Genomic DNA, 22,351 nt, shown 5'->3' with positions numbered 1-22,351 from the left:
TGTTGTAACTCTGATCATATGTTGTTCTCCGCCGCAAGATAAAAATGTGAACCTAAAATGTATAAACTCTTTTACATTTAAAACTATCTTAATTCTACTATTGTATTCAACTTGTTTAAGTACTCTAATGTTGTAATAAAATGATGTAAGAAATGGTTAAAAATGTTGTAAACTTTATTATCTTATTTATGATCCTAATGAAAAAATGTAGATTTTTAAGTTCTTTCTTGGAGTGTGCTCGACAAAATGGCACGATTTAGTGTACTCTCTTAGGTATTTAGTATCTAATAAAAGATAAGTACTTTTGAGAGAGCGCTAGATTAGGCACCACACAGCACAAGCTCCCAAGCAACTCGCCGCTGAACCAAATGTGTGTCTCTCTTGCGATACCTCACCAGGCAAGGCGAGAAGAGATTTGGCCGAGGATCCAAACGCGCCCTTAGGTGTTGGCGGCGGCTATGCTACCACGCATCGCATGGTCTAGTAAATCACTTCATCAGCCAGCATGTGCACGTTGGGAGACTCTGTTTGCATTTCCAGAACGTACTGTACATGTTCATTCGAGGCACATATACGGAGGCGTGGCTGCGACGGGAAAATGCAGCCTACTCCTAGCATAGATCACAACTACTGTACTGTCACAAATTATTTATGTACAATGCATGTTTGATGGAGCTGTACACCCGCGTCACATAATCGTTTCGTCGGCTAGGCAGCAGCAACATACCGCCATGAAGCTGCATCGCATGGCAAGAAACGGTGTCGCGATCAGAACAAAAATTTTGCCACATTTTCCATCCGTCAGCAGCAGGAAAATTGACCAATAATAGTCGTAGCCAGCTACGTTTTGTGGGTGTGGCTTACAATCCGACGATGAAGCCTTGCCTCGCCGGCGGAGGGTCCGGGGCCTCGCGCACCGACGGCACCGACGGAGGCCTCATCGGCCCAGAAGACCCTGCAGAGCAGGGCAATGCAAACGCACGCAGACACGATCAGATGAGCCGAAACAGGCATTGCAGGCAGCAAAACATGCCGTGGGAGATGAGTTCAGAGACTGCGGCGGAGCACATACTGCTCGCGGACGACGACCTGCTGGCGGAAGGCGACGAGGACGGCGCTTCCCCTTGGGCTCCCTCGCGATGGGAGGTGTTCCTGTGCAGCATCTCCCGAGCGTTGCCGTCGTCCGCGGCTGGGCCGCTGCTGGGGCTGGGGGCTCCGTCCGACGTCGTGGTCTCTCTCGGCAAACGGAAACAGTTTCAGAGGCCAGAAGAATCCTCTACACGGAGAGAGAGGGCCTCTATTTGTTCAACGCCACCACCACCCGCAAAAAAGGGTGAACGTTAGCTCTACAATGAACAAGAGCAAAGCCGTTACGTTTCAGCAGTCGATCTGTTCTGCGTTTTTTTATCGCTCCTAGCTGTTGGCTGTGCTGTGTCATCACACCTGTAGCCGTCTGTCACCTGCGCCAGCCAGCGCCTCGCTGTCATTTCCCCAGAAACGGGCAGGCGGCAACCAAGCGGCACACGCGTCCACCCAATCGCGGATCGCCCAACAAAAGGCCAAACCATCGTGGCGGCGGCGCTGTCCCGGCCCCGCATTTTGGCCGCGGAAACGTGGGGGCCGCGTTTCGCGCCTTGGCGGTTGCTTGCCCTAGCCCGCACCGGCCACGCGGTGTTGCTCACCCACCCGCCGCGCCACCCGGTCGCGGGTTGCTCCGTCGCGCTTCTCCGTACGTTCCTCGGCTGTCTTTACGCGGGGAGCCTGGTGCTTGCTTTCGCCGGCCGGCCGCCTCGCCGTGTGTGCGTTGCATGTGAGCGCATGGACCCGGCCAGACTGATGAGCTCAGTGGTGGCCAAAAGGAGGGGGCAGTCGTCGTGTTTCCACCCACTTGTTCAGGTAGAGGTAGCCAGTGTGCCCCCAGTGTAGTGCTCACCGACGGGGCCAGGCCGGTGACCCCGTCGTCTAAGGCGTGTTGTCTTTCTAGCAACTCGATGAATGGAAAGGTACGGGGTCTACCGTTCCAACGGCACGGCAGTTCAGTCCAAAATTTCCAAGGACGCGTTGCGGAGGGTTTCGTGAATGTTCTACACTAGTTCTGGACACCCGGGGGTTTTATGAAGACTCTTACTCCGTAGTGATAACAGTGAAGTTTCAAACCAAGAAAGTGCTGCCATTAAGTTTTGGACCGTGTCTCCGGAAGAAACTTTGGGAGTTTCGCCGGACTTTCAAATGTTAATTTCCAAATTGTTCCACCAGTTATGAGCAAAGTTACAAACCTACAAACTCAACTAGGCTCGAACAACACCATATGTATAAATTAGGTGCTCCGTAGTTGTCAGGCAGTCAGTCAGCAGAGGCTATAGCCTCAGGAGATAGAACATGAGGAACCTCAAGACGAAAGTGGCGGGTATGAGAGGAAAGCAGAAACATGGAAGAGCAAGGAGTAATATCTTGGGACCACAAAGCAAGTGCATGAACGGTGGCTTCCAATATGTGAATAGTGGTCTCAAATATCTGTTCCTACATGGTGTGAATCTTTTGTGTGAGGCTAACACTCCCAGGTGCTTACGTTATGCATGACCTAACTTATGAGGTTATAGGGCGGACTCCAAAAATAGAAGAGCCCAAGTAGGGTTGTTTGGATCCCTTGCTAGGTAATAAAAAGTTAGAATAGTGAAGGTCCTTCGTCAGCTGTCACGATGCTTGCGGAAGCAAGTTTTTCCCTGGCTTTCCTTAGGGAGCCAATCTGGCTCTCCTGGTTTGGTGAGGAAATAAAACGTGCCCTGATCCACAAGTGTCCATATTTATCATCTGATAAAAAGAAAGTCCCTTAGAGTATACCGTCTTCCTTTGGAAGATTGGAAAATCAAGCTAGTTTCAAAGTGAGACGAGTGAAGTATGGCAAAAAAAAAAAGAACACATAAAAAGAAAAGGAACGACAGAAAGGGACCATAATTTGTCTTCGTGCCTCCCATGATAGCTGATTGTTGAAAGCTCAAAACCAGCACGAACATAGTTATACAGAACATGACAGTAGGGTGCCCCCCGGCACGACCGTCTGCCGGTGCCGCTCGATCGATCAATGCGATGAGATCCGACGCCTTTGTCCTACATGCAGATGCCGCCCGGAGCTTGTTGTCGTGCCCATCGATTGGACTAGAAGCGATCAAAGAGTGTGCGACATAAAAGCACTCAAAGAGTGCGCTAGTGTGTGGTGGTGTACTACGTTGAGACAGATTCATGCTACAAGGTTGGCCCCAGTGCTTCAAGCCAATCTCGTCAAACCGCCGGCAGAGGGGATCTTTCTCACTGGCTCGTGTTCGATCTCATCATAGTTTTCCCTTGGTTTCTTCCAGTTTTCGGCAATCGGTCTAATGAAAATAAGACAACATGGGCCAAAATATACTTGAAGAACAAACAATATATAGCTGCTATATAATTCACATTTAAAGATTGTACAAAGCAAAGCATGCATGCAAAGCCTTGCATCCTCCGGGCAGATGCTTATTCGTCTCCTGCTAGAATTGAATTAATTTCTAAGTACTTTCTACTACAAGGTGAAAGTGATCGATCATACACACACGGCTCGCATAGGTACAGTTTGGTTTGGTTGCGGGCGGGACGGTTCAACCGTTCAAGTCAGCATCGAGGATTCGAGGCATCCGATCCTCACAACTTCCTGGTGCTCTCGAGCCTGGTGTAGCCGAGGATGCAATTGGCGTAGGCCACGTTCCGGAGCGCCTTGCCGTGCCACTTGCCGACGGTGGCGACGCCGGAGCGGAGCGCCTTGAGCAGGCAGTCCGCCGTCTTGACGACGCTCCTGACGCCCATGGGCAGCGACAGGTAGGGCGCGTTGAAGAGGTGGGACTCGAGCGACGCGGCGGCGAAGGCGGCCGCCTGCTGCTGGCGCGGGTGCTGCTGCCGCGGCGAGGAGGAGGCGACGAGCATCCGGATGACCTGGCGCGCGAAGCCGGCGCCCAGGGAGTGGCCGCACACGCAGACGTTGTCGGAGCCGAAGCGGTCGATGGTGGCGCTGAGCGCCTGCACGGCGCGCGCCAGCCTGGCGGAGCCCCGGAGGCTGTTCCGGGCCAGCAGGCGGAGCTCGTCCTCCACGTCGCGCCGGATGGTGGGCGCGCGCAGCAGCGTGCCCCGGAACGCGATCACGGCGCTGGGCGCGCCGCTCGGGCTGGGCCTGCCGGCGTCGGAGGATACGCCGTGGTGGTCGCGCTCGAAGACGGCGCCGAACACGGAGCCGTCGCGGTCGTCCACCAGCTCGTGCGCCAGGCGGAAGTGGAACGGCTTCCACCACTGCTGCGCCACCGCCGCCGCGTCCCGGCGCTCCTGCCGCTCCAGCTCCAGCAGGTACACCGCCTCGATCAGGTACGCCATCACCATCCGCCGGTAGTCGTCGTCCCTCCTGATTGAACAACAATGCACACATCCATGAGCACACACATCCGCTTTCCTTGTTAATAGAAATAGAATCGAGCTGCAAGAATCAAATAGCCAACAACCCAAACACACACTCACCAGCTCGTGTTGGTGAGCTCTCTCCATGTAGTAGCATTCGAGCAGGGGAAGCTCGCTTGCTGCGCCATTGCCATGGCCACCACCGAGCTAATGCTTCAAGCAACCAGAGACTCGCTGGCTTTTACACTGATCTGATATCTTGTTCCTTCCTCTGCGTGCTGTGCTGTGCCGTGCCTGTGCTGCAGCTGCCGTTGGTTTGGTGTCGTAGGGAATGAAGGCGTGGCAGGGCAGGCGGGCAATATATATACCCCGAGGGGCGAGGGCAGGCAGGGGTGGCCAGGAAGGATCACGCCGAATTTGCTTAGCTGGTGGAGCAAAGCCCGTAATCCATTTGTTTAATTGCCGGGAATAAAGGCCCCTACGCGCCAGAACAAAGCGCGATCGATGGGAGCCCGTCCCCTCCCTCCTTTCCCAGTTAGAGGACTTCTGACTGAATCGACCGGATCGGACCGCACACGAGATCTCGATCGGTCGGCATCGGGCGCGGGTGGATGGATGGCAGCCAACGCGAGCGCACCAATAGTTGCCGCCAGCCTGCAATTGCTGGACACCAGGGGAAGCAGGCACCAGGGGAGGCACGCGGACCGCGAGTAGAGTAGACGACTAGACGGACGGACGGACGGACCACGGCGACATGCGCTTTTCCTGGGGAGCTGCAATTGCTGGACCAAGCGTGCAGTGTACCTCGTCCTCGGACGATGGTGTCGGGACTAAGGAACGAATCATTTCGCGTGGCCGTATGACAGGTAGGTCGGGCACGGGGCGGGTTAGGCGGGCCGTGTCGTCCGTCCAGCCCGGCGATGCTGCCGGGAGCCCGGGACAGCTTCACGGAATCACGGCAGGAGCCGCAGGGATCTCTCATATCTGCCTGCCGGGTGCGTGGTGCCAGCTAGCAGTAGCAGCGCCCGGCCCGCCGGGTTGCTTTGCTCATGTTCCCGTGGTCGGTGTCGTCACGCAACGGCGGATGTCCCAGGACGGGTACGGGTACGGCGGCCCGCGACCGGTGGTGAACCGGCGATTAGATAGATAGAGAGATATTTAGCGCCCTGACCTGGCGGCGAGAGTCGCGGGGTTAGCTAACGTGCGTGCCATCTGCGTCGGGCACGTTTTGCACTACTACTTACTAATAATGACCCCGCTGAAAAAACAAGCTGAAGCACTGTTCGAATTGATTTGTTGTGAGAAAAAAATATTGTTTCAGATGAAAAAACAAGTTAAAAAGTACGGATTATAAGACAAACGAATAAGGTGAGAAAATTTGCTCGCGGCAGGTATTGTAGTAAAACCCACGTTTTGCGCTCCTAATCGGGGAATTTGTGCGCCGTAAGCACGGTTTAATCCGATCTTAATTGGCTCCGCGTGCTGATTCGTTCACACTGACTGATGGATGCCTGAGCTTTCCTTCCTTTGATCACAGTGGACGTAGACGTGTGATCCATCGGTGGCCCCTACGCCGTGCTTGGTGCGGGTGCTTTTGCCTTTGGGCGAGCCAACTTCGGCCCTCAGCCGGACCCGTTGGGACCCAGAGTTCGGAACGCATTTGTACTACTTGAGGGTGGCCCGGCCAGACCCGGTTGGGTTTCACTTTTTTTTAAAAAAAAAAAATATTAGAGTTTCACCTTGTAGAGCTAGAGCTAGTTACAAACTACAAATTACATATGTGCCATGCCGATACTCCATCCATATTCTGAATTATAGTTTACTAAATTTACCCGACTTTTATTAAGTTTTTAGAAAAATCTTTTAAGATGTACAAGATCAAATAAATACACCTAAAACATAATCCATGAAGATTTTTAAAACTAATTTGATGTTGTAGATTGATGGATCTTCCCTTTTTTTAATAAACCTGTATTGGTCAAAGTTAAAATAAATTTGATTTAGGATAAAGTTAAAGTGATCTGAAATTTGTAACAGAGTGAGCAACATTTCAATTATGGAAAAAGTCTACTTAACCCCCCACCTATCAACCATGGTCTACTTCACCCCCAAACTATAAAACCATCTATTTTACCCCCCCTAAACTTTTCAAAACCGTCTATTTTACCCTCGGACGGTTTTCGACGGTGGTTTCGCTACAGTAACGGTGGTTGCTACAGTTCGGTGGTTTCACCTTTTCCTTTTTTTTATTTTCGCTGAATCTTTGAAAAATCATAGTAAATCATAGAAAAATCATAAAATGGGAAATCCAATTTTATTGGACTCCACATGAGTAGATCTACATAGTTAACATATAATGTGGTATGCTTTAGTACAAAGGTTTTGCTGTACCTTTAGATTAATTGGAAAATCTAATTTTGTCTGTAATTAATTGGAATTTATCTATAACTAAGTTATACATGGTCCAATGAGTACAAAATTTTTACTATAGTTCAAGCATACAATAATTAACCTACCATAAAAATTTCACCATAATTGGACCACAGAAGCTGCAGCTATGAATTGTTCCAATTAATTACAGACAAAATTGGATTTTCTAATTAATCTAAAACTACAGCAAAAATTTTGTACTAAAGCATATCATATTATATGTTCGTTGTGTAGATCTACTCATGTGGAGTCCAACAAAATTAGATTTTCTATTTTATAATTTTTCTGTGATTTACTATGATTTTTTAAAATTCAACGAAAATAAATAAAAAGGAAAAGGCAAAACCAACGCTACTGGAGCAACCACAGTTACTGTAGCAAACCCACCGTCGAAAACCGCCCCGGGGGGGGGGGGGGGTAAAATAGACAGTTTTGAAAAGTTCAGGGGGTAAAATAGACGATTTTATAGTTTGGGAGTGAAGTAGACCATGATTGATAGGTGGGGGGGTTAAGTAGACTTTTTCCTTTCAATTATATACGTGGAACCCGTCTAAGAAGTACACACAATGGTGTTCCCAGCTTAGCGAAGAAATTTGCAAGATTCTCACTTCACTTGGCTTCCATTATTTGTATCATATTCTATGTTCTTGCTGCCCCAAAGAAAAAAAGAGAGAGAATATGCCATGACTAATTGATCTTGATGTGCCATGAAGAGTTTTGGAAAGGATCATCTTGGTTTTTATCTATCTTCACTATGCCCGTTTCTTGAATTCAAAGAATCACGCAAGAATGAAATTGAGCCTGAAGTGATTCTTTAATATTAAAGAATGCACTGATTTCGCAAAGAATTGTTCCAGATAGCGCATTTAACACAATACTGAAAAACTCAAAATCAAACATTATCATTCAATAAAAAAAGGAAGATGAAAATCCCCCATCAATAAAAAAGGAAACATTATCGTCATCATGTTGTATCGTTCAATAAAAAAGGAAGATGAAAATCTCCCATCAAAAAATTATCATCATGTTGCATGCACATTATTTAATCCCCAAATCCATTAGAGTAGGAAAAAAAAGAAAAAAAGTACTTCCAACACATAGAATCGCCTTCTACAACATAAAACATTGCCCATTACAATTACAATAAAAAGATGGTAACATAATAACATATAGATGAAAACATCCCGAATCAATATGACAAATCATATATTAGTACTGCAACAACAAACAACATGTAATACATCTCGATTTTCTTACAGTAACATGAGAAATAATCTATTAGTAAAAGATCATGTACTGCAACATCACAAACTATCTCCTATGACATCACAAAATTGACTATGGAACATGAAAAATGAAGCATTTCAAACTAGATAACCTCAGGCAACATAAAAGAAAACCATGTATATCGCACCATCACAAATTGACTACAACAACATCACAAAATCAACAATGGAACATGGAAATGCAACATCTCGATCAAAGCACCTTTCGAGTGCTGCAACATTTGAAAAAGGTAATGCCAACAACTAAATTGACTTTATAAAAAGTAACTAACATAATAGAAAACAAGCTAAAACTCATAGGTTATCGCAACACATTGGGAGAAAAAGTTAATTCGAACATCAAAATTTACTTTCTGTGATGCATGAATCATCTATTGCAACATTCAAAAATCATATGTTGCAATATACCAAAAGTCTTGTACAATACAAAGAAACAACAAGCACAACATTACAAATTAGTTACTGTAGCATCGCCGGCCATGCAGACTTGGATGTGCAACAACGAGGCATGGGCGAAGGTTGTAACTCTAGCTCCAGATGTGAGCCTAGGCTTGTCATGTCCTAATGCTGGACAGAGCTGTGTTGCGCCGAACATGAGCTCAATCATGGTATGGATAAGAATCAAGTTCTCATAAGAGTTCAACCATTGTATAAATAAGAACAAAGTTCCACACTTTATCTCCACCACATGTCACTATATCTGCCTTTCCACCACATATCATTGTATCAGTCTCTCCACCATATTCCCATAAGAGATTGATATGTGGTTGAGAGGAGTGAATAAGAACCAAGTGCTTTAGATGGATGCTGATGGGTCTGAGCAAAGAAGAAGCCACTACTACATGAATGATTTTTAGGATTGCCGTCTATTTTTCAGGAGTTGACTTAGCAAACTCTATCTAACTAGGATGATTCATCTTTGGAAATTGATTTCAGTGGTGGTGCAGTGTACAACTGCCTCTAGAAATATATCCATTGTAGGGGTATTAGCACTAAGACAACCACACCAGAAAATATGTTTTTTCAAGGGGCAGTTCTCTTGACTGGCCCCCTAGAAATATGACTGATTTTCAGGTGGGAGCGGGTTCTTGTTTAAAAGCATCGCATCTAAAAATACTATTTTCAGAGCTGGTTGTACCCCTCATCTTTTGTAAATTCTAGGCATGAACCAAAATTCACTGCGGGCATAAATCATAAAAAGCAATGCCAACTCACTCTCTCCCACTCTAAAAAAGTGTCGGACCAAAACTCTCTCCTCCATTATTTATAGTCATCTAAGATGGCTCTGGCTCTGCTTATCTCTTTGTCTTTGTTGCTTTCTTCTCACTTCTCTTTCTTGTTGTTCAAACTCTCTTCTTCTTTCTCCTCTCATGGATTGGAGAAGTCATGCTTCATGGCTAGGCGTGCGAAGCACAACGCAACGGTGAAAGCCCTAGTTTGGTTTTGGCTAATTGATGAAACCTAGCACTAACCTTGTCATGGTGATGATATGAGCTAGGTTGGTGCAATCCAAGTGATTGAGCAAGATGAGGTCCATGGTGATGGAGGTCGACATGAAATGATGATGATCAAGCTCAACTTAGAAAAGAACAAAGAAAAAACAACAACCGAGAAGATCAAGGCAAAGGTATAAGATAGGTTTTTGTTTTGTACTCAAGACACCATAGAGAGTGTGAGTGACTTAGGATCGATAGCCGATAGCCATACTATAAAGAGGGGAAATCTTTGGCTAAATGGTTTATCGAGTGCCACTAGGTGACATGACTTTTGTATATGCATTTAGGAATCTAGTTTGCTAACTTTGACTCTTGTAAAATGCTTTGAAAAATGCTAACACACGTGCACACAAGTTCTACACTTTGTGGTTAGCAAGTTAGAAGCAAGGGTGAAGTGGTTGTCGACTTATAAAAAGAAAAGGAGGAGGAAATCTACGACCGAACGCTGACCGCGGGGTGACCGGACTCACCCCGGCGTGTCCGGTCATTTATAGAGAGGTGGTGCAGCTAGCCAAGGGGGCTGAGGAGCGATCAGACGTTGCCTCCAGTGCGTCCGGTCACTTGTTGGTTGTCGGCGTTTGGAGGCGACCGGATGTGACACTGCTGTGTCGGGTGGCGCGTGACGTACAGTGACGTCAGCTTCGCTAGCGAACACAGAGAGGCGGTGCATGGACCAGACTCTGGGGCGTGTTAGGTCGCCGTTGACCTAACGAGCCTGATCAGTAAAACGTCGCTCTAGAACCTTACTAGAACCGACCAGACTCAGCTTCGCGCGACGTCAGGTCACTCGAGCTGTGCGTCCGGTCCTAACATGAGTGTTTGGGCGATCGGCTAGTGACCGTTGAGATCGAGCGGCGTGGATTCAAACAAGAACACGTGGACGGTCGTATGTGACCGGACACTGGCCAACCGGACACAGCGACGTGTCCGGTCAGTGCGTCCGGTTAGCTTGAGACTGCCCAACAACTCTTTTGAGTATTGGGGCTCTATAAATAGGAAGGTACCGGCTTGGGGCTCACTCTCTTGGCACTTTGACATACTTGACATCCTTGTGAGCCTAAGCAAACACCTCTCACTCATCTCCATCATTGATTCATCATCAAAGTGAGGTTGGGAGTGATTCCAAATGCATTTGCTTGAGTGATTACATCTAGTGGCACTTAGGGATCGTTGTGGATGCAGATTTCTTGTTACTCTTGGTGGTTGCCGCCACCTAGATGGCTTGGAGCAGCGAAAGAGCTCAGGCATGAGTTGGTGATTGTTCGTGGCCGGCTCCGGTGATTGTGAGGGGTCTTGTACCTTCTCTGGCGGAGAGCCAAAAGGTAACTCTAGTGGATTGCTCATGTCATTGAGTTATCTCACTTGTGGGTAGGTTCTTGCGGTGTCCAATTGTGTGGATGAGATTCGTGCACCTCTTAGCTGCCGAACCACCAAGCTGTAACGTCGAGATGGCGACTAGAGTAGGGTGAATAGTCATTTTTAAAACTTAATCGCACCAACTAACCAAAACAAGTGCGGAATTAAAACTATCGGTATAGCCAAGACTACGCTCCTCTATCTATGTTCTCTAGCACCACACTAAGATCCTAATTAAGCAACAAAGGTGTCGGGCTAGCTAGAGCTCACCTAACCAATTCTAGGAGCAAGGTCATACAAACATATGCCACTAGTACTTCAAGCAATGAGGGAGCTCCTACACATGCTAGTAAGCAAAAGCACAAAGCCAACTAAGCTCACTAGCAATGCTCAATAATAAGGCAACCAATGCCAAATTAGAGAGCGCAAATACTTGGCTACACAAACTAAGCAATGTGACTAACAAAGTTACACAAACCAAATTAGCCATGCAAGGGAGCTACTTCTATGCTACACAAGCAAAAAGGTAACTAGTGAGCTACACAAGCTAACTAATTACAAGAGCAACTACACAAGCACAATGTATATAAAAGTAATCACAAGCTTGTGTAAAAGGATTGCAAACCAACGGGAAGAACAAGGTTGACACGGTGATTTTCCTCCCAAGGTTCACATGCTTGCCAACACGCTATGTCCTCGTTGTGTCGACCGCTCACTTGGTGGTTCGGTGGCTAATTGGCATCACCCGCCAAGCCCGCACGTCAGGCACTGCAAGAACCTACCCCAAAAGTAAGGGTAGCTCAATGACACGCTCAACTAGAGTTGCTCTTCATGGCTCCTGTGGGGCGAGCATAATGCCCCTCACAAAGCTCTTCTTCGGAGCACCGCACAAGCTTCTTGCAGGCTTCGACGGAGACCACCACCAAGTCATCTAGGAGGTGGCAACCTCCAAGAGTAACAAGCACCATCGGCTTGCAACTCGATCACCTAGTGCAACTCGATGCAACCTCACGATGCAATCATACTAGAATCGCTCTCTCACACAATCAGATGATCACTATCAAGCATATGTAAGATGGAGGGCTCCCAAGCACTTTCAAGCATGGACACAAAGTCACCCAAGGTGCTCAATGAAAGCCATGGCCGAGATCACCTTCTATTTATAGCCCCATGGGCTAAACTAGACGTTACCCCTTCACTAGGCAAATTTCGAGACGACCGAACGCTCCGGTTAGATTGACCGAACGCACCCTGCCAGCGTCTGGTCACTCTACGCCGTCCACGTGTTGCTCTGTGTTCAACTAGAGCCACCCGATCTCAACGGTTAAGTTGTGACCGGACGCTGCATAGTGAATGACCGAACGCCTACTACGCCTGAGTTCGGTCATTTCCAGAGAGCTCCTCGAGCCTCTATTTTGTGACCAGACGCGTCCGGTCCACCATGACCGGACACAGACCAGTGTCTGATTAGTTCTGTGCACGCGCGCCTAACTCTAGTGCCACTTATGTCACCATACGCCAGCACTGACCGGACATAGACCCTGAGCGTCCGGTCACTCTTAGCGCCAGTGTCTGGTCATGAGACCAAGACCGCGCGCTCACTGCTGCCACTGACCTGACGTAGGACCCCAGCATCTGGTCACCACGTGAGCAGCGTCCGGTGCACACCGTGAAACCCTGTCTTTTCTATATAGGGCACCGGTGGAGCTTCGAACCTTTCTCGCCTCCATTCCATCGCCGAGTTGATCCACATCAACTCCAACTTCATCTCTTTTATAAATGTGCCAACACCACCAAGTGTACACCATCATGTGTATGTGTATTAGCATTTTCATAATCATTTTCCAAAGGATTAACCACTCAACTTGTCACACCACTCAATCCTAGCGACGATGCAAAGTTAGATCACTCGAGTGGCACTAGATGTCCGATATGCAAACAAGTTTGCCCCTCTTGATAGTACGGCCATCTATCCTAAACCCAGTCATAAACTTCTCTACACACCTATGACTGGTGAAATGGAATGCCCTAGGTTATACCTTTGCCTTGCGCATTCCATTTCATCTCCTCCAATGTCGATGCAACACATGCACCAACCAAACACCAAATGGTATGATCCACTTCATATCATCACATGATCATATTGGTTCATCGATCTTGACTTCACTTGCTTTTCACCGTTGCCTTCGTCCATCGGTGCCAAGTCTTGCTTAAGCTTCACCGCCACGCGGTCCATCGCTCCAAAGCCTCCAACTTGCCCTTCACGCTTACAACCGGTCCATCAAGCCAAGTCATGTGTTGATCTTCTCCACCTTGATCACATGACTCAATGTCATGTCTCATTTGCAATGAGCTCCTTCATCATCACATATGTGAGCTTTGTAACTTCTCTAAGCCATTTTCACCTTCATGGCATATGTTGCTCACACACATGTACTTATGGACTAATCACCTGTGTATCTCACATAAACACAATTAGTTCACCTAGGTTGTCACTCAATTACCAAATCCACACAAGAACCTTTTGCAAGTGTTGGTCGACACAACGGAGACTAGTGTGCCGGCATCCACGTGAACCTCGGGAGAAAAATTGGTTGTCTCTTGTCCCTTGGTATTCTCCCGGTGATTGAATTTGTATTCATCTTGTGATTGGTTCACTCCTCTATGCGGCAGTATAATCACCCTACTCAGTCGTTTACATTCTCGCAAACTAGTTATAGCAAGCTCTTTAGTGTAGCTAGAATTAAGAGTTTGTTTTGTAGCTGAAGTTCATCTAGTGGAGTTGTAACACCTCGGGTGTTACGAGCTCGCTAAGCACTGAGATTATGGCCTGAAAAATAGATCTATAAGTATAGTGAGTTAGTTTAATCAAATGTGATAATGAAAAACCTATTCCCTAGTTATATTGATAAGTTAATAGTTTGACTTAAAAAGTGATTTTTATAAAGCAATAATAATATAGAATGTGTGTTTGGGGTTTTAATAAAAATTGAAGTACAAGTCGAGTAGATGAAAATGCAACTTGGGTTTTGGAAAATAAAGGTTGTTAATTAGTGTTCTTGGAAGCTCAAAAATCAAATTGGAAATTAAAATTAGCCATTTTCGTTGAATCGACAAAAAGTTGAAGTTGTGCTAAAAGTACACTTTTTGATGATTTATAAAATACAAAATAGTTAAATAACGCCCTGATGTTTTACTTCTATTGTTTGGTATAAAGTGTGTGCTATGTCATGAATTGGTTGTTGGTGAAGTTTGGTAAAGTTTTGACCGTTTAAAAATTCAACCAAAAGTGCTAGGGAGTGTTAGTTCTAACTAGAACTTTGAATTCCTTTTTAGTTTGAAAAGATGATAGACGATGCTACTTCAACATTTAAATACCCACAAAATTCCCTAAACACCAACTCCATGTTTTTGCACCGTCAGTTGCATCGAATTGAGCACTTGAGAACGGTGTAGGTCGAGGTGGCGATAGGTGTCACGGTTGTAACACCCTGGTGTTATGCCAACATTTAGGCACTGCAAATCATGCATATTATGCATCATCAAGCATCCTAAGTATACATGCCTAATTATGTACATAATAACTAAAACCATGCTTCGAAACATATGAAACATGCTCGTGAAGCATGAATGTTGCATACACTTGTTTAGAGTTGTTTTTGCCCTAATTATGCTTGCTAGGTTAGTAAAACATATTTGGCTATAATTGTAAATCATCTAGAATTATTTAGCATAGTTTTTGGGGCAAAGTTTGTATTCAAACTTTTGACAAAATATGCATTTGAAATCTTTATTGAAAATGGTCAAAAATTCTCCCTATTTAGCTTTTGCTTCCCAATTCAAAATCTATGCAAAATTTTTAGTTGGTCCCTAAAGCAAAGTTGTAGAGGATTAAATTCTAAGCAACTTTTATTTTTGGGCCATTTTCAAAAGAAGTCATTTTCTTACTCAAAAGGGTATTTAAAAACTGATATTTGAAAATTCCTTGAAAATAGAATTTGAAAAAGGGTTTCTCTCATTTCGCGGGGCGCCGCCTCACTTCTGGCCCGCCAGCCGAAGCCAACCCAGCAAGCCTCCCGTGCCCGCGCCCGTGCCCACGCCTTGACCCAACCCACGCCAGCGCGTCGTCTTCCTTCTGCCCCCACGCTGGCCCGCTCACCCGGCCTGCCTCAGCGCCGCGCCTGTCCCCGCGCGTACGCGTCCGACCGCGTCAGGGCGCGCTCGCCGCATGGCCGCCATGCGCCGGCGATGCACGCCGTGCAGTAGCCCTGGCCTGCCTCACCCTCCATGCGCTCGCCTTCATCTGCTGACCCCGCTGCGCTCCCCGCTCCACTCTCCCGTGCTGCTTCTCTACTTCACCAACACCGAGCTCTGCTCTCGCACCGTCTTCGCCACCGTAGCCCCACCGGCAAAATTCACCGCTGGTGGTCCACCATTGCCCACAATCAAGCACGTGTTGCTCCACCTCACTCCCCGGCACCTGGTGCTTGTGGCAGTGACACCTTTTGAGCCAAGGTATAGCGTCTTGCGCGTGTTCGCCACCGTCGGTCATGGCGCCGCCGTGCTTGGCCTCGTCGTGGAAACGCGTCCTCCTTCCCTTCTCCATCCCATTGTGCTGCATGCTCGGGTTCGTCACCTTCTTGCGAACCCCACGTGCATGCCCGCTTGCTCGGACCTGGTCGGCAACGGTCGTCGGCCCGCTGACAGCGCCCGCGCCGCCGTGGCGTCTGGAACGCCGGCGTGGCGTGGTGCCTTCGCCTCGACCGAGCTGGGCCAGGATGGCTTGGGCCGAAGCCCCGAGCCAGGCCACCGCCCTCCCCTTCGCCTGGTCTGCGCAGGCCGAAAGTGGCCATGGGCCAGTTGTTTCCACGGGCCGGCCCAGTAGTAATAGGAAAAATTGATTTCAGTTTTCTTTTATTATTTGGGAAGAGAAATACTTTGGAAAAATATTTGTATACTCATTTTGGCTCCAAATTCGTTGAAACAAATTTTTGCTAGGTTCCTTGTCACCAGATCTACATGATAAAAATATTGCATATCATTTTTTAGATACTTTTCTGTAGAGCTTTATTTAATCCTTGATATTGCTGATATCTTGTAAAATGTGTAGTAAAACCTATATGTTTCAGAAAAATATGCTTCCAAGTATGCTATTCTTCTTGTGTAATTTACTTCCTAGGAAAAATATATGCCATGCATGTCCTATAGAAAAATTGTGAGATGTAGTTCAAGTGCCTTTTATGGCTGATTTTTGTTATTTTTGCTAGAGAGCAAAATTTGTATAAAACATGCATGTGATAATTTTTGTACAGTGATTATTTGCTATGTAGAACATAGGAAAAATATTTCATCTGTTGTTTGACACTTTTCACAGTACAAAGTATTTTCATGTTCATAATTAGGTCCAAGCTTGTCATTTTTGTGTAAGTTACTCCACTTATCCAAATGCCATAAAAATCTGGTGGTAGACTACTTAGGGTAGTACTGTACTATGGTAATTTTCTAAGATTTTTCTAAGCTATAAAAATAGATGTTGCTATTCAAACCTATTATTAATTAGGGTTTAATCAAATGTTGCTTTATGTATGATTAAGAAATTAGTGATGCTTTGGTGTATCTTTGAAGCATTTAATGAGATGTGTTGACTTAGCATATTAGTAGTAGAAGAGAATGCAGTAGATGACATGTGCTTGTAGTACATGTTCTTGGATGATGTTGACTACCTTGCATTCAAGCATATTCATTGTGTTCATTTCATCCGATGCACCTTTTGCATAAGCACTTATGCACCTGCATCATATAGGATCGCAAACCGAGAACACAGTCGTCATACCCGAGGAACCCGAGGAGCAGCTCGAGGTGCAGCCACAGGAAGTGACCAAAGCCATCGAGGAGGACGTTGAGGAACTTCTGGAGTGCTCCGATCACCGCCCGAGCTCCTTCGAGAGAGGCAAGCCCTGGAGCATTTTCTCCTTGGTTTGCAATATGTGATGGTGACCACTAAACTTATTACGATCTTGGCTGGTATGTGAGTTGGTTTGAAATCCTTCGTGATTTCACGGACTACTAGGTTATACGGGCTTAAGTTTGCTAAATTGTCTGCTCTGGCGGATGATTTTCTTACTTAATTTTGTATAATTGGTCGGTTCTGTTACAGCTGGCATCAGAGCATGGTTTAGCGTGTTACTATTCACAAGTGTATTTAAAACAAAATGACATTTGAAAAACATGATTTCCAAACTAAAAAGTGTGCTAGTGGTCATATCCTTTATGCCCAGTTAAGGACTCTAGGTGGCTTAATTAAGTACTGACTTGGGGTTCTTGCATCATATTTCTCTTTCGTTGCTCATACGGTGTGCTATTATATGAGTGCCACTTGTTTGAGTGGTAGTGTATGGATCAATTGCCTCTACGCCTCGGTAAGTGTGAGTTGTGAGAGCATGATCGGATACACCGCCGATCTAGGGTGAATGCTTATATGATGCTGGAGTAATTCCATGTTCTACGCATGTTTTACAAAGGTATCTCATGTGTGGGTATTCTATCTATTAAGGCGATGCCGTCAATAGGACGATGGTTTGGGTAGTTACTACCATTGTACACGTATCTGGGGATTCGTGTAGAGCGTGTAGCTAAAATTTACTGCTTTTATGCATTCATCAGGAATTGGGCTGAAATGAATCTTCTGCAGGTACATAACAATGCTATCGTGTAGAACATATTAGCTATGTATTTGAGAGATCGTTTGTATGCCACCGAATTCGTCGCTAGAAATTACTTATTTCATAAGTTTGTGAGAACGTACGGTACGCACATACATCATATTACTTGTGCATTTCATTCATGTCATGCATTCCTCCCCTTATAAATTGATTATCTCATTTTGATAAAAGTTGTATCACCTAAAATATGTTCACACGGGGTAATAAAAGAACCTTTGCTATAGATGGCCCGCACAAAGCAGACCGCCCGTAAGTCCACCGGAGGAAGAGCACCTCGACGTCCGTTGGCCCTGAGAGAGCACCACACCACGGACACCTTCTTGTGTGAGTTTGGCATGCCGACCTTGCTTTGGAGAGTGCTCCATGATGTGGGGTACCTAGAGGGCCAAGAGCCGGTGTACTCTTGGAACAAGAGCCAGTTAGCAGAGGATGGACTTGCAGTGGTAGAGATCACAGTTCCTGCCCTTGGTGATGCTCCAGATTGGGATAGTTGTCACTTAGAGTTTGAGGGTCGCACTCCTATTGAGGGTGCAGAGGGAGCAGCTTTCTGTGTCATCAGGGATATCATGAGTAGATTTCCTAGTGAGCTTGCAGCAGCTCTAGCTGGCACCTTTCCTAGGGATGATCCTCATGATGCTATTTGGGTTCAGCCTTAGGGAAGTGCCTTTGTCAGAGGTCCAGCTAAGGGACAGGCTAGCGACAACCATGCTATGAGTGCAATGTTCACTGCCATCAGAGCATATGAGAGTCTTGAGAGTACCTACTGGACTTTGACTGGCTTATGTAGTCATGATAAGCTCAAGGTAAGAAAGCAGAAGAAGAAGCAGGCACGTGCTATAGCTAGTTTGTAGGAGCAGTTGGCTGATATGAACTTACAGCGAAACTAGGCGGTTGAGAGAGGTGATAGAGCTATGCAGCGGGTGCATACGTTGACTTAAGCCAATAATAATGCAGACCACTTGATTGGACAGTTGGTTCAAGAAAGGAATGAAGCCTAGAACGAGAGGGACCTTCTGCTGTAGAGGGTTGATGAGCTAGAGGAGTACAACGTCAACCTACACAAGGAGTTTCATGCGCTCTACAATGGGGTTGGCCCATATGCTCCTCCAGATGCCTCTGGCATGGACATCGATGACAACAACAAGGACGAGTCTATAGTTTCACCTAGGGGCGATGGTGATGTCTTCGACCCCAACGACGGTCCCAAGGAGTAGGCTAGTTGCCTTGCGCTAGTATCTAGGTCCTGTCGCGATGACCTTTCTTTTGTTAGCATGTAACCTAATGTATCTTGCTTCAGAATTATGAGACTTGGCATGTGATTGGAACTTGGCTAGTAATGTAATATCTGAACGCATAAAAGTCCAGTGTATGTATGCTGACAATTTGGTTGTATGGACGTGATGTTTGCTGTTGAAGTAATTTATTTAGTGACGTTGTTTTAATTGGGATGCGATTATTATGCCTCTGTTTTATTGTATGAATTTATTCTCTCTAGTAAATTCAGTTTGGCATAATTTTTCATCCACTCACAATTATTACAGCTTCACTCAAGCATTACTTGTTGCTAAAATATGCAGATGACAAATACTCGCCGTACCACGTATGAGGCCGCTGAGACCGGTGCTAACGGTGCGGGGACCGGTGGTGGTGGTGGAAGCCACGGCAACAACAATGAGCCTCCCCATGAACCGCATTTGCCACCTCCTCCCCTGTTTACCCTAGAGGTGTTCCTCGCATAGTTGCTCGGAAGTCAGCGCAACACGGAACAATCCCAGAAGAACATGGAGGATTTTCTGCGTACCATCGCCAACAACGTTCAGCGCGGTAACAATCAGGGTGGTGGCATTAGGGTGAATCAATATAGCAGCTTCAAAGATTTTATGGACACCAGGCCGCCAATATTCAAGAAAGCAACAGAACCACTCGATGCTAAAGAATGGATCAACACTATGGAAGATAAATTTTGTGTGTTGAGGATGACTGAGGTATTGAAAACTGAGTATACTGCACATCAGTTGCAAGGACCAACGGGAATGTGGTGGAAGCACCATCGTATAACCTTCCCTCCAAATGCTCAGATTACATGGAGAGAATTCGCTGAGGCCTTCCGTGGAGTTTATATTCCACCTGGGCTGACCAAGATGAAGTTGAGAGAGTTCTTGGCATTGAATCAGGGCACCAAGACCGTGACGCAATATTTGCATGCCTTCAACAACTTGTGCCGTTATGCTCCCGACATGGTTGACACTGATGCTAAGAGAATCGCCAGTTTCAAGAGAGGACTCAATCCAAAGATGATAAAGCATGTGGGTATCAACACCCACGCCAGGTTTAATGACTTCATCAGTGATTGCCTAAAGCAGGAAAAGAACAATAACGCCAGCACCACAGCTAAGACTCGCAAGAGAGCCCTAGAAGGTGGTCCGTCCCAAGCAAGAGCACCTACAGGAGGTCGTCCTCCCTATCGTCCATCTGCACCTAGCGCTAGGTTCAGGCCACCTTAGCAGAGAGGTCAGAATTTCAGGGGACCCTAGAAGCCTTACAAGATGGCAGTGCAGTCTAATAAGGCAGCCGCAACTACGGTACAGGAAAGTTCCAAGGGAGCTGTGGGGTCTGCTGGTACAGTGAGGGGACCCTGCTACAATTGTGACCAACTCGGCCACTTCTCAAGGTTCTGTCCTTATCCACCCAAGAAGAAGCAGCAGACTTATAATGCTAGGGTGCATGGTACGACTGTGGATGAGATTCTTGAAGGAGAGCCCGTAACCGCCAGTAAGTTTCCTATCAACGAAAACCCTGTAGTTGTTTTATTTGATTCTAGATCATCGCATTCTTTTATGAGTCAAGCATTTTCACAGAAACATGAACAACTATGCACAAAATTGGGTTATGGTTACCGTATAAGTTCAGCAGGGGCTGATGTTTTGACCAACCGGATGGTTCGAGGGGCAACCCTTGAATTAGGTAGCAGGAAGTTTCAAGTGAACTTGATAGTTATGCCTAGACTAGTTCTAGATATCATTATAGGGATGAATTGGATGAAGGATTGGGAGCAGTTATAGATACCGGAAGTCAGGTACTTACTGATGAGGACATGGCACCTTTGGATATGAACAATGATTATAAGGTGCACTCGTTTCTACATTTGCATAGTGGCTTTGGTTATAATTCACTTGGTTCCATATGTATATGTCACTATTTGATTGTAGGTTCAAATGTGTTTCATAATGGAAGTTCATCAAATTTGAACTTTTGGTTCATCGGTAGCCCAACAGTGCCTCATTAGGAAGGCCATAACTCATCCATCTGGAGTGCGATCGAGGTCAATAAGCAGTTGATGAAAAGCTTGTTTGATAAGCTTTCAAATAGATCTGGTTCCATATCAATATCACGTCGGCAAGGTCTCCAAATCACCAATATATTCTATCGCTATTTCTGGCGGGAGCTACACTATCGTCATGGGCTTGTTAGACATCCTTGGGACCTAGGCCCAAGTTGGAGCACGCCCCAAGAAGATGGAGGACACCTAAGAGATGGCCTTGGACATCCTCCTCCTTGGCCACCACCTTAGGAGGCCAGCAAGGACGTCCAAGCCAAGCCAGAGGCCCAGTCCAATCCGAGTTCGAGTCTGCCTCGGCCGTCAGGACTAGTCTGCAATAAAACGGACGCCCAGGACACATCCAAACTCTGTTTTTGATGATCCACATATGGATGGAAAGATAATTTCATAAGGAAACCAATGGAAGTGGTCCCACATCAAAATTCCATCATAATCAATGGGAATCGTCAAAACAAGTTGACGTCCAGAATCTGTCACGGCGCTGCGTCGTCGTCTTTTGGGCCATTGGGCCTTGTAACGTGTTGGGACACCTTTAGGACATGAAGAGGGATCCTTGGACGTTCCTTAGACTATATAATCAGTAGCCATCACCTATATTAGGTTTTGGGTTTTGTTTTAGATCAATCTGTCATTGAACAGTCGCCGTTATCGGTTTGTAAGACCCCAACTTTGAGTGCTTAATCATTCATCTGCAATTATCACTTTAATTGAGTTGCTTTTTATCTTGTTCTTGCTTGTGTTCTTCGATTCGTAGCAGAGATTAGCCTTCTTGGTGAGGTCAACCGGATTGTGACATAGTTGATAACCAGAGGAGACGTGGTGCTAAGGTTGCAGGGTTCGATCTTTGTGATCTGAAGCTGGATCGGTGTGTCGCTCTCCGAACAAATCATTATTTATCTTGAACCTAACGAAAGATCAGGAACTTTCACCGTTTGTTCCTTGTTTTTGTGGTTACAATGACAGGTTGTTCGTATCCACCGACTTATGATGGTATATGTGCTGATGAGTACATGGAGTGGGAAATTACCATCGATAACATATTTGCTACTCGCTTTATGTGTCTAAGGAGAAAGGTAAAAAATGCAGCTAGTGTTTTACGACATTCTGCTTTATCTTGGTGGGAGTCTTTAGATCCTTCTGATAAACCTCAAACTTGGAATGATATGAAACTTCTTATGCAAGAAACCTTTGTTAATCCACCTCCTATTTTGACTTCGTATGCTGAGGTGCACCATTTGGAGGAAGAGTCTGTTATTATTCCTCTTGCTATGACTAACCTTCTGCAGAATAATGTACATAAGCGAGAGGATG

The 22,351-nt window shown here is 46.2% G+C and overlaps 1 protein-coding gene and 1 pseudogene across 1 annotated transcript; both read right to left on the bottom strand.

The window, feature by feature from the left end:
• Positions 1-645: 645 nt before the first annotated feature.
• Positions 646-1,338, bottom strand: LOC136547044 (uncharacterized; annotated as a pseudogene).
• Positions 1,339-3,413: 2,075 nt separating this feature from the next.
• On the bottom strand, positions 3,414-4,725 carry LOC136547043 (GDSL esterase/lipase At4g10955-like). Its single transcript, XM_066539011.1, has 2 exons — positions 4,531-4,725; positions 3,414-4,417 (listed from the first exon to the last, which is right to left on the bottom strand). The coding sequence occupies exons 1-2, from the start codon at positions 4,602-4,604 to the stop codon at positions 3,670-3,672; spliced, it is 822 nt and encodes a 273-aa protein (XP_066395108.1). The 5' UTR covers positions 4,605-4,725; the 3' UTR covers positions 3,414-3,669.
• Between the last annotated feature and the right edge of the window lie 17,626 nt (positions 4,726-22,351).

The sequence above is a fragment of the Miscanthus floridulus genome, chromosome 3 (assembly GCF_019320115.1).
Source record: "Miscanthus floridulus cultivar M001 chromosome 3, ASM1932011v1, whole genome shotgun sequence".
Classification (NCBI taxonomy): domain Eukaryota; kingdom Viridiplantae; phylum Streptophyta; class Magnoliopsida; order Poales; family Poaceae; genus Miscanthus; species Miscanthus floridulus.
Note: the sequence above shows the minus strand (reverse complement) of the source record. Positions and strands in the feature narration are given on the sequence as shown.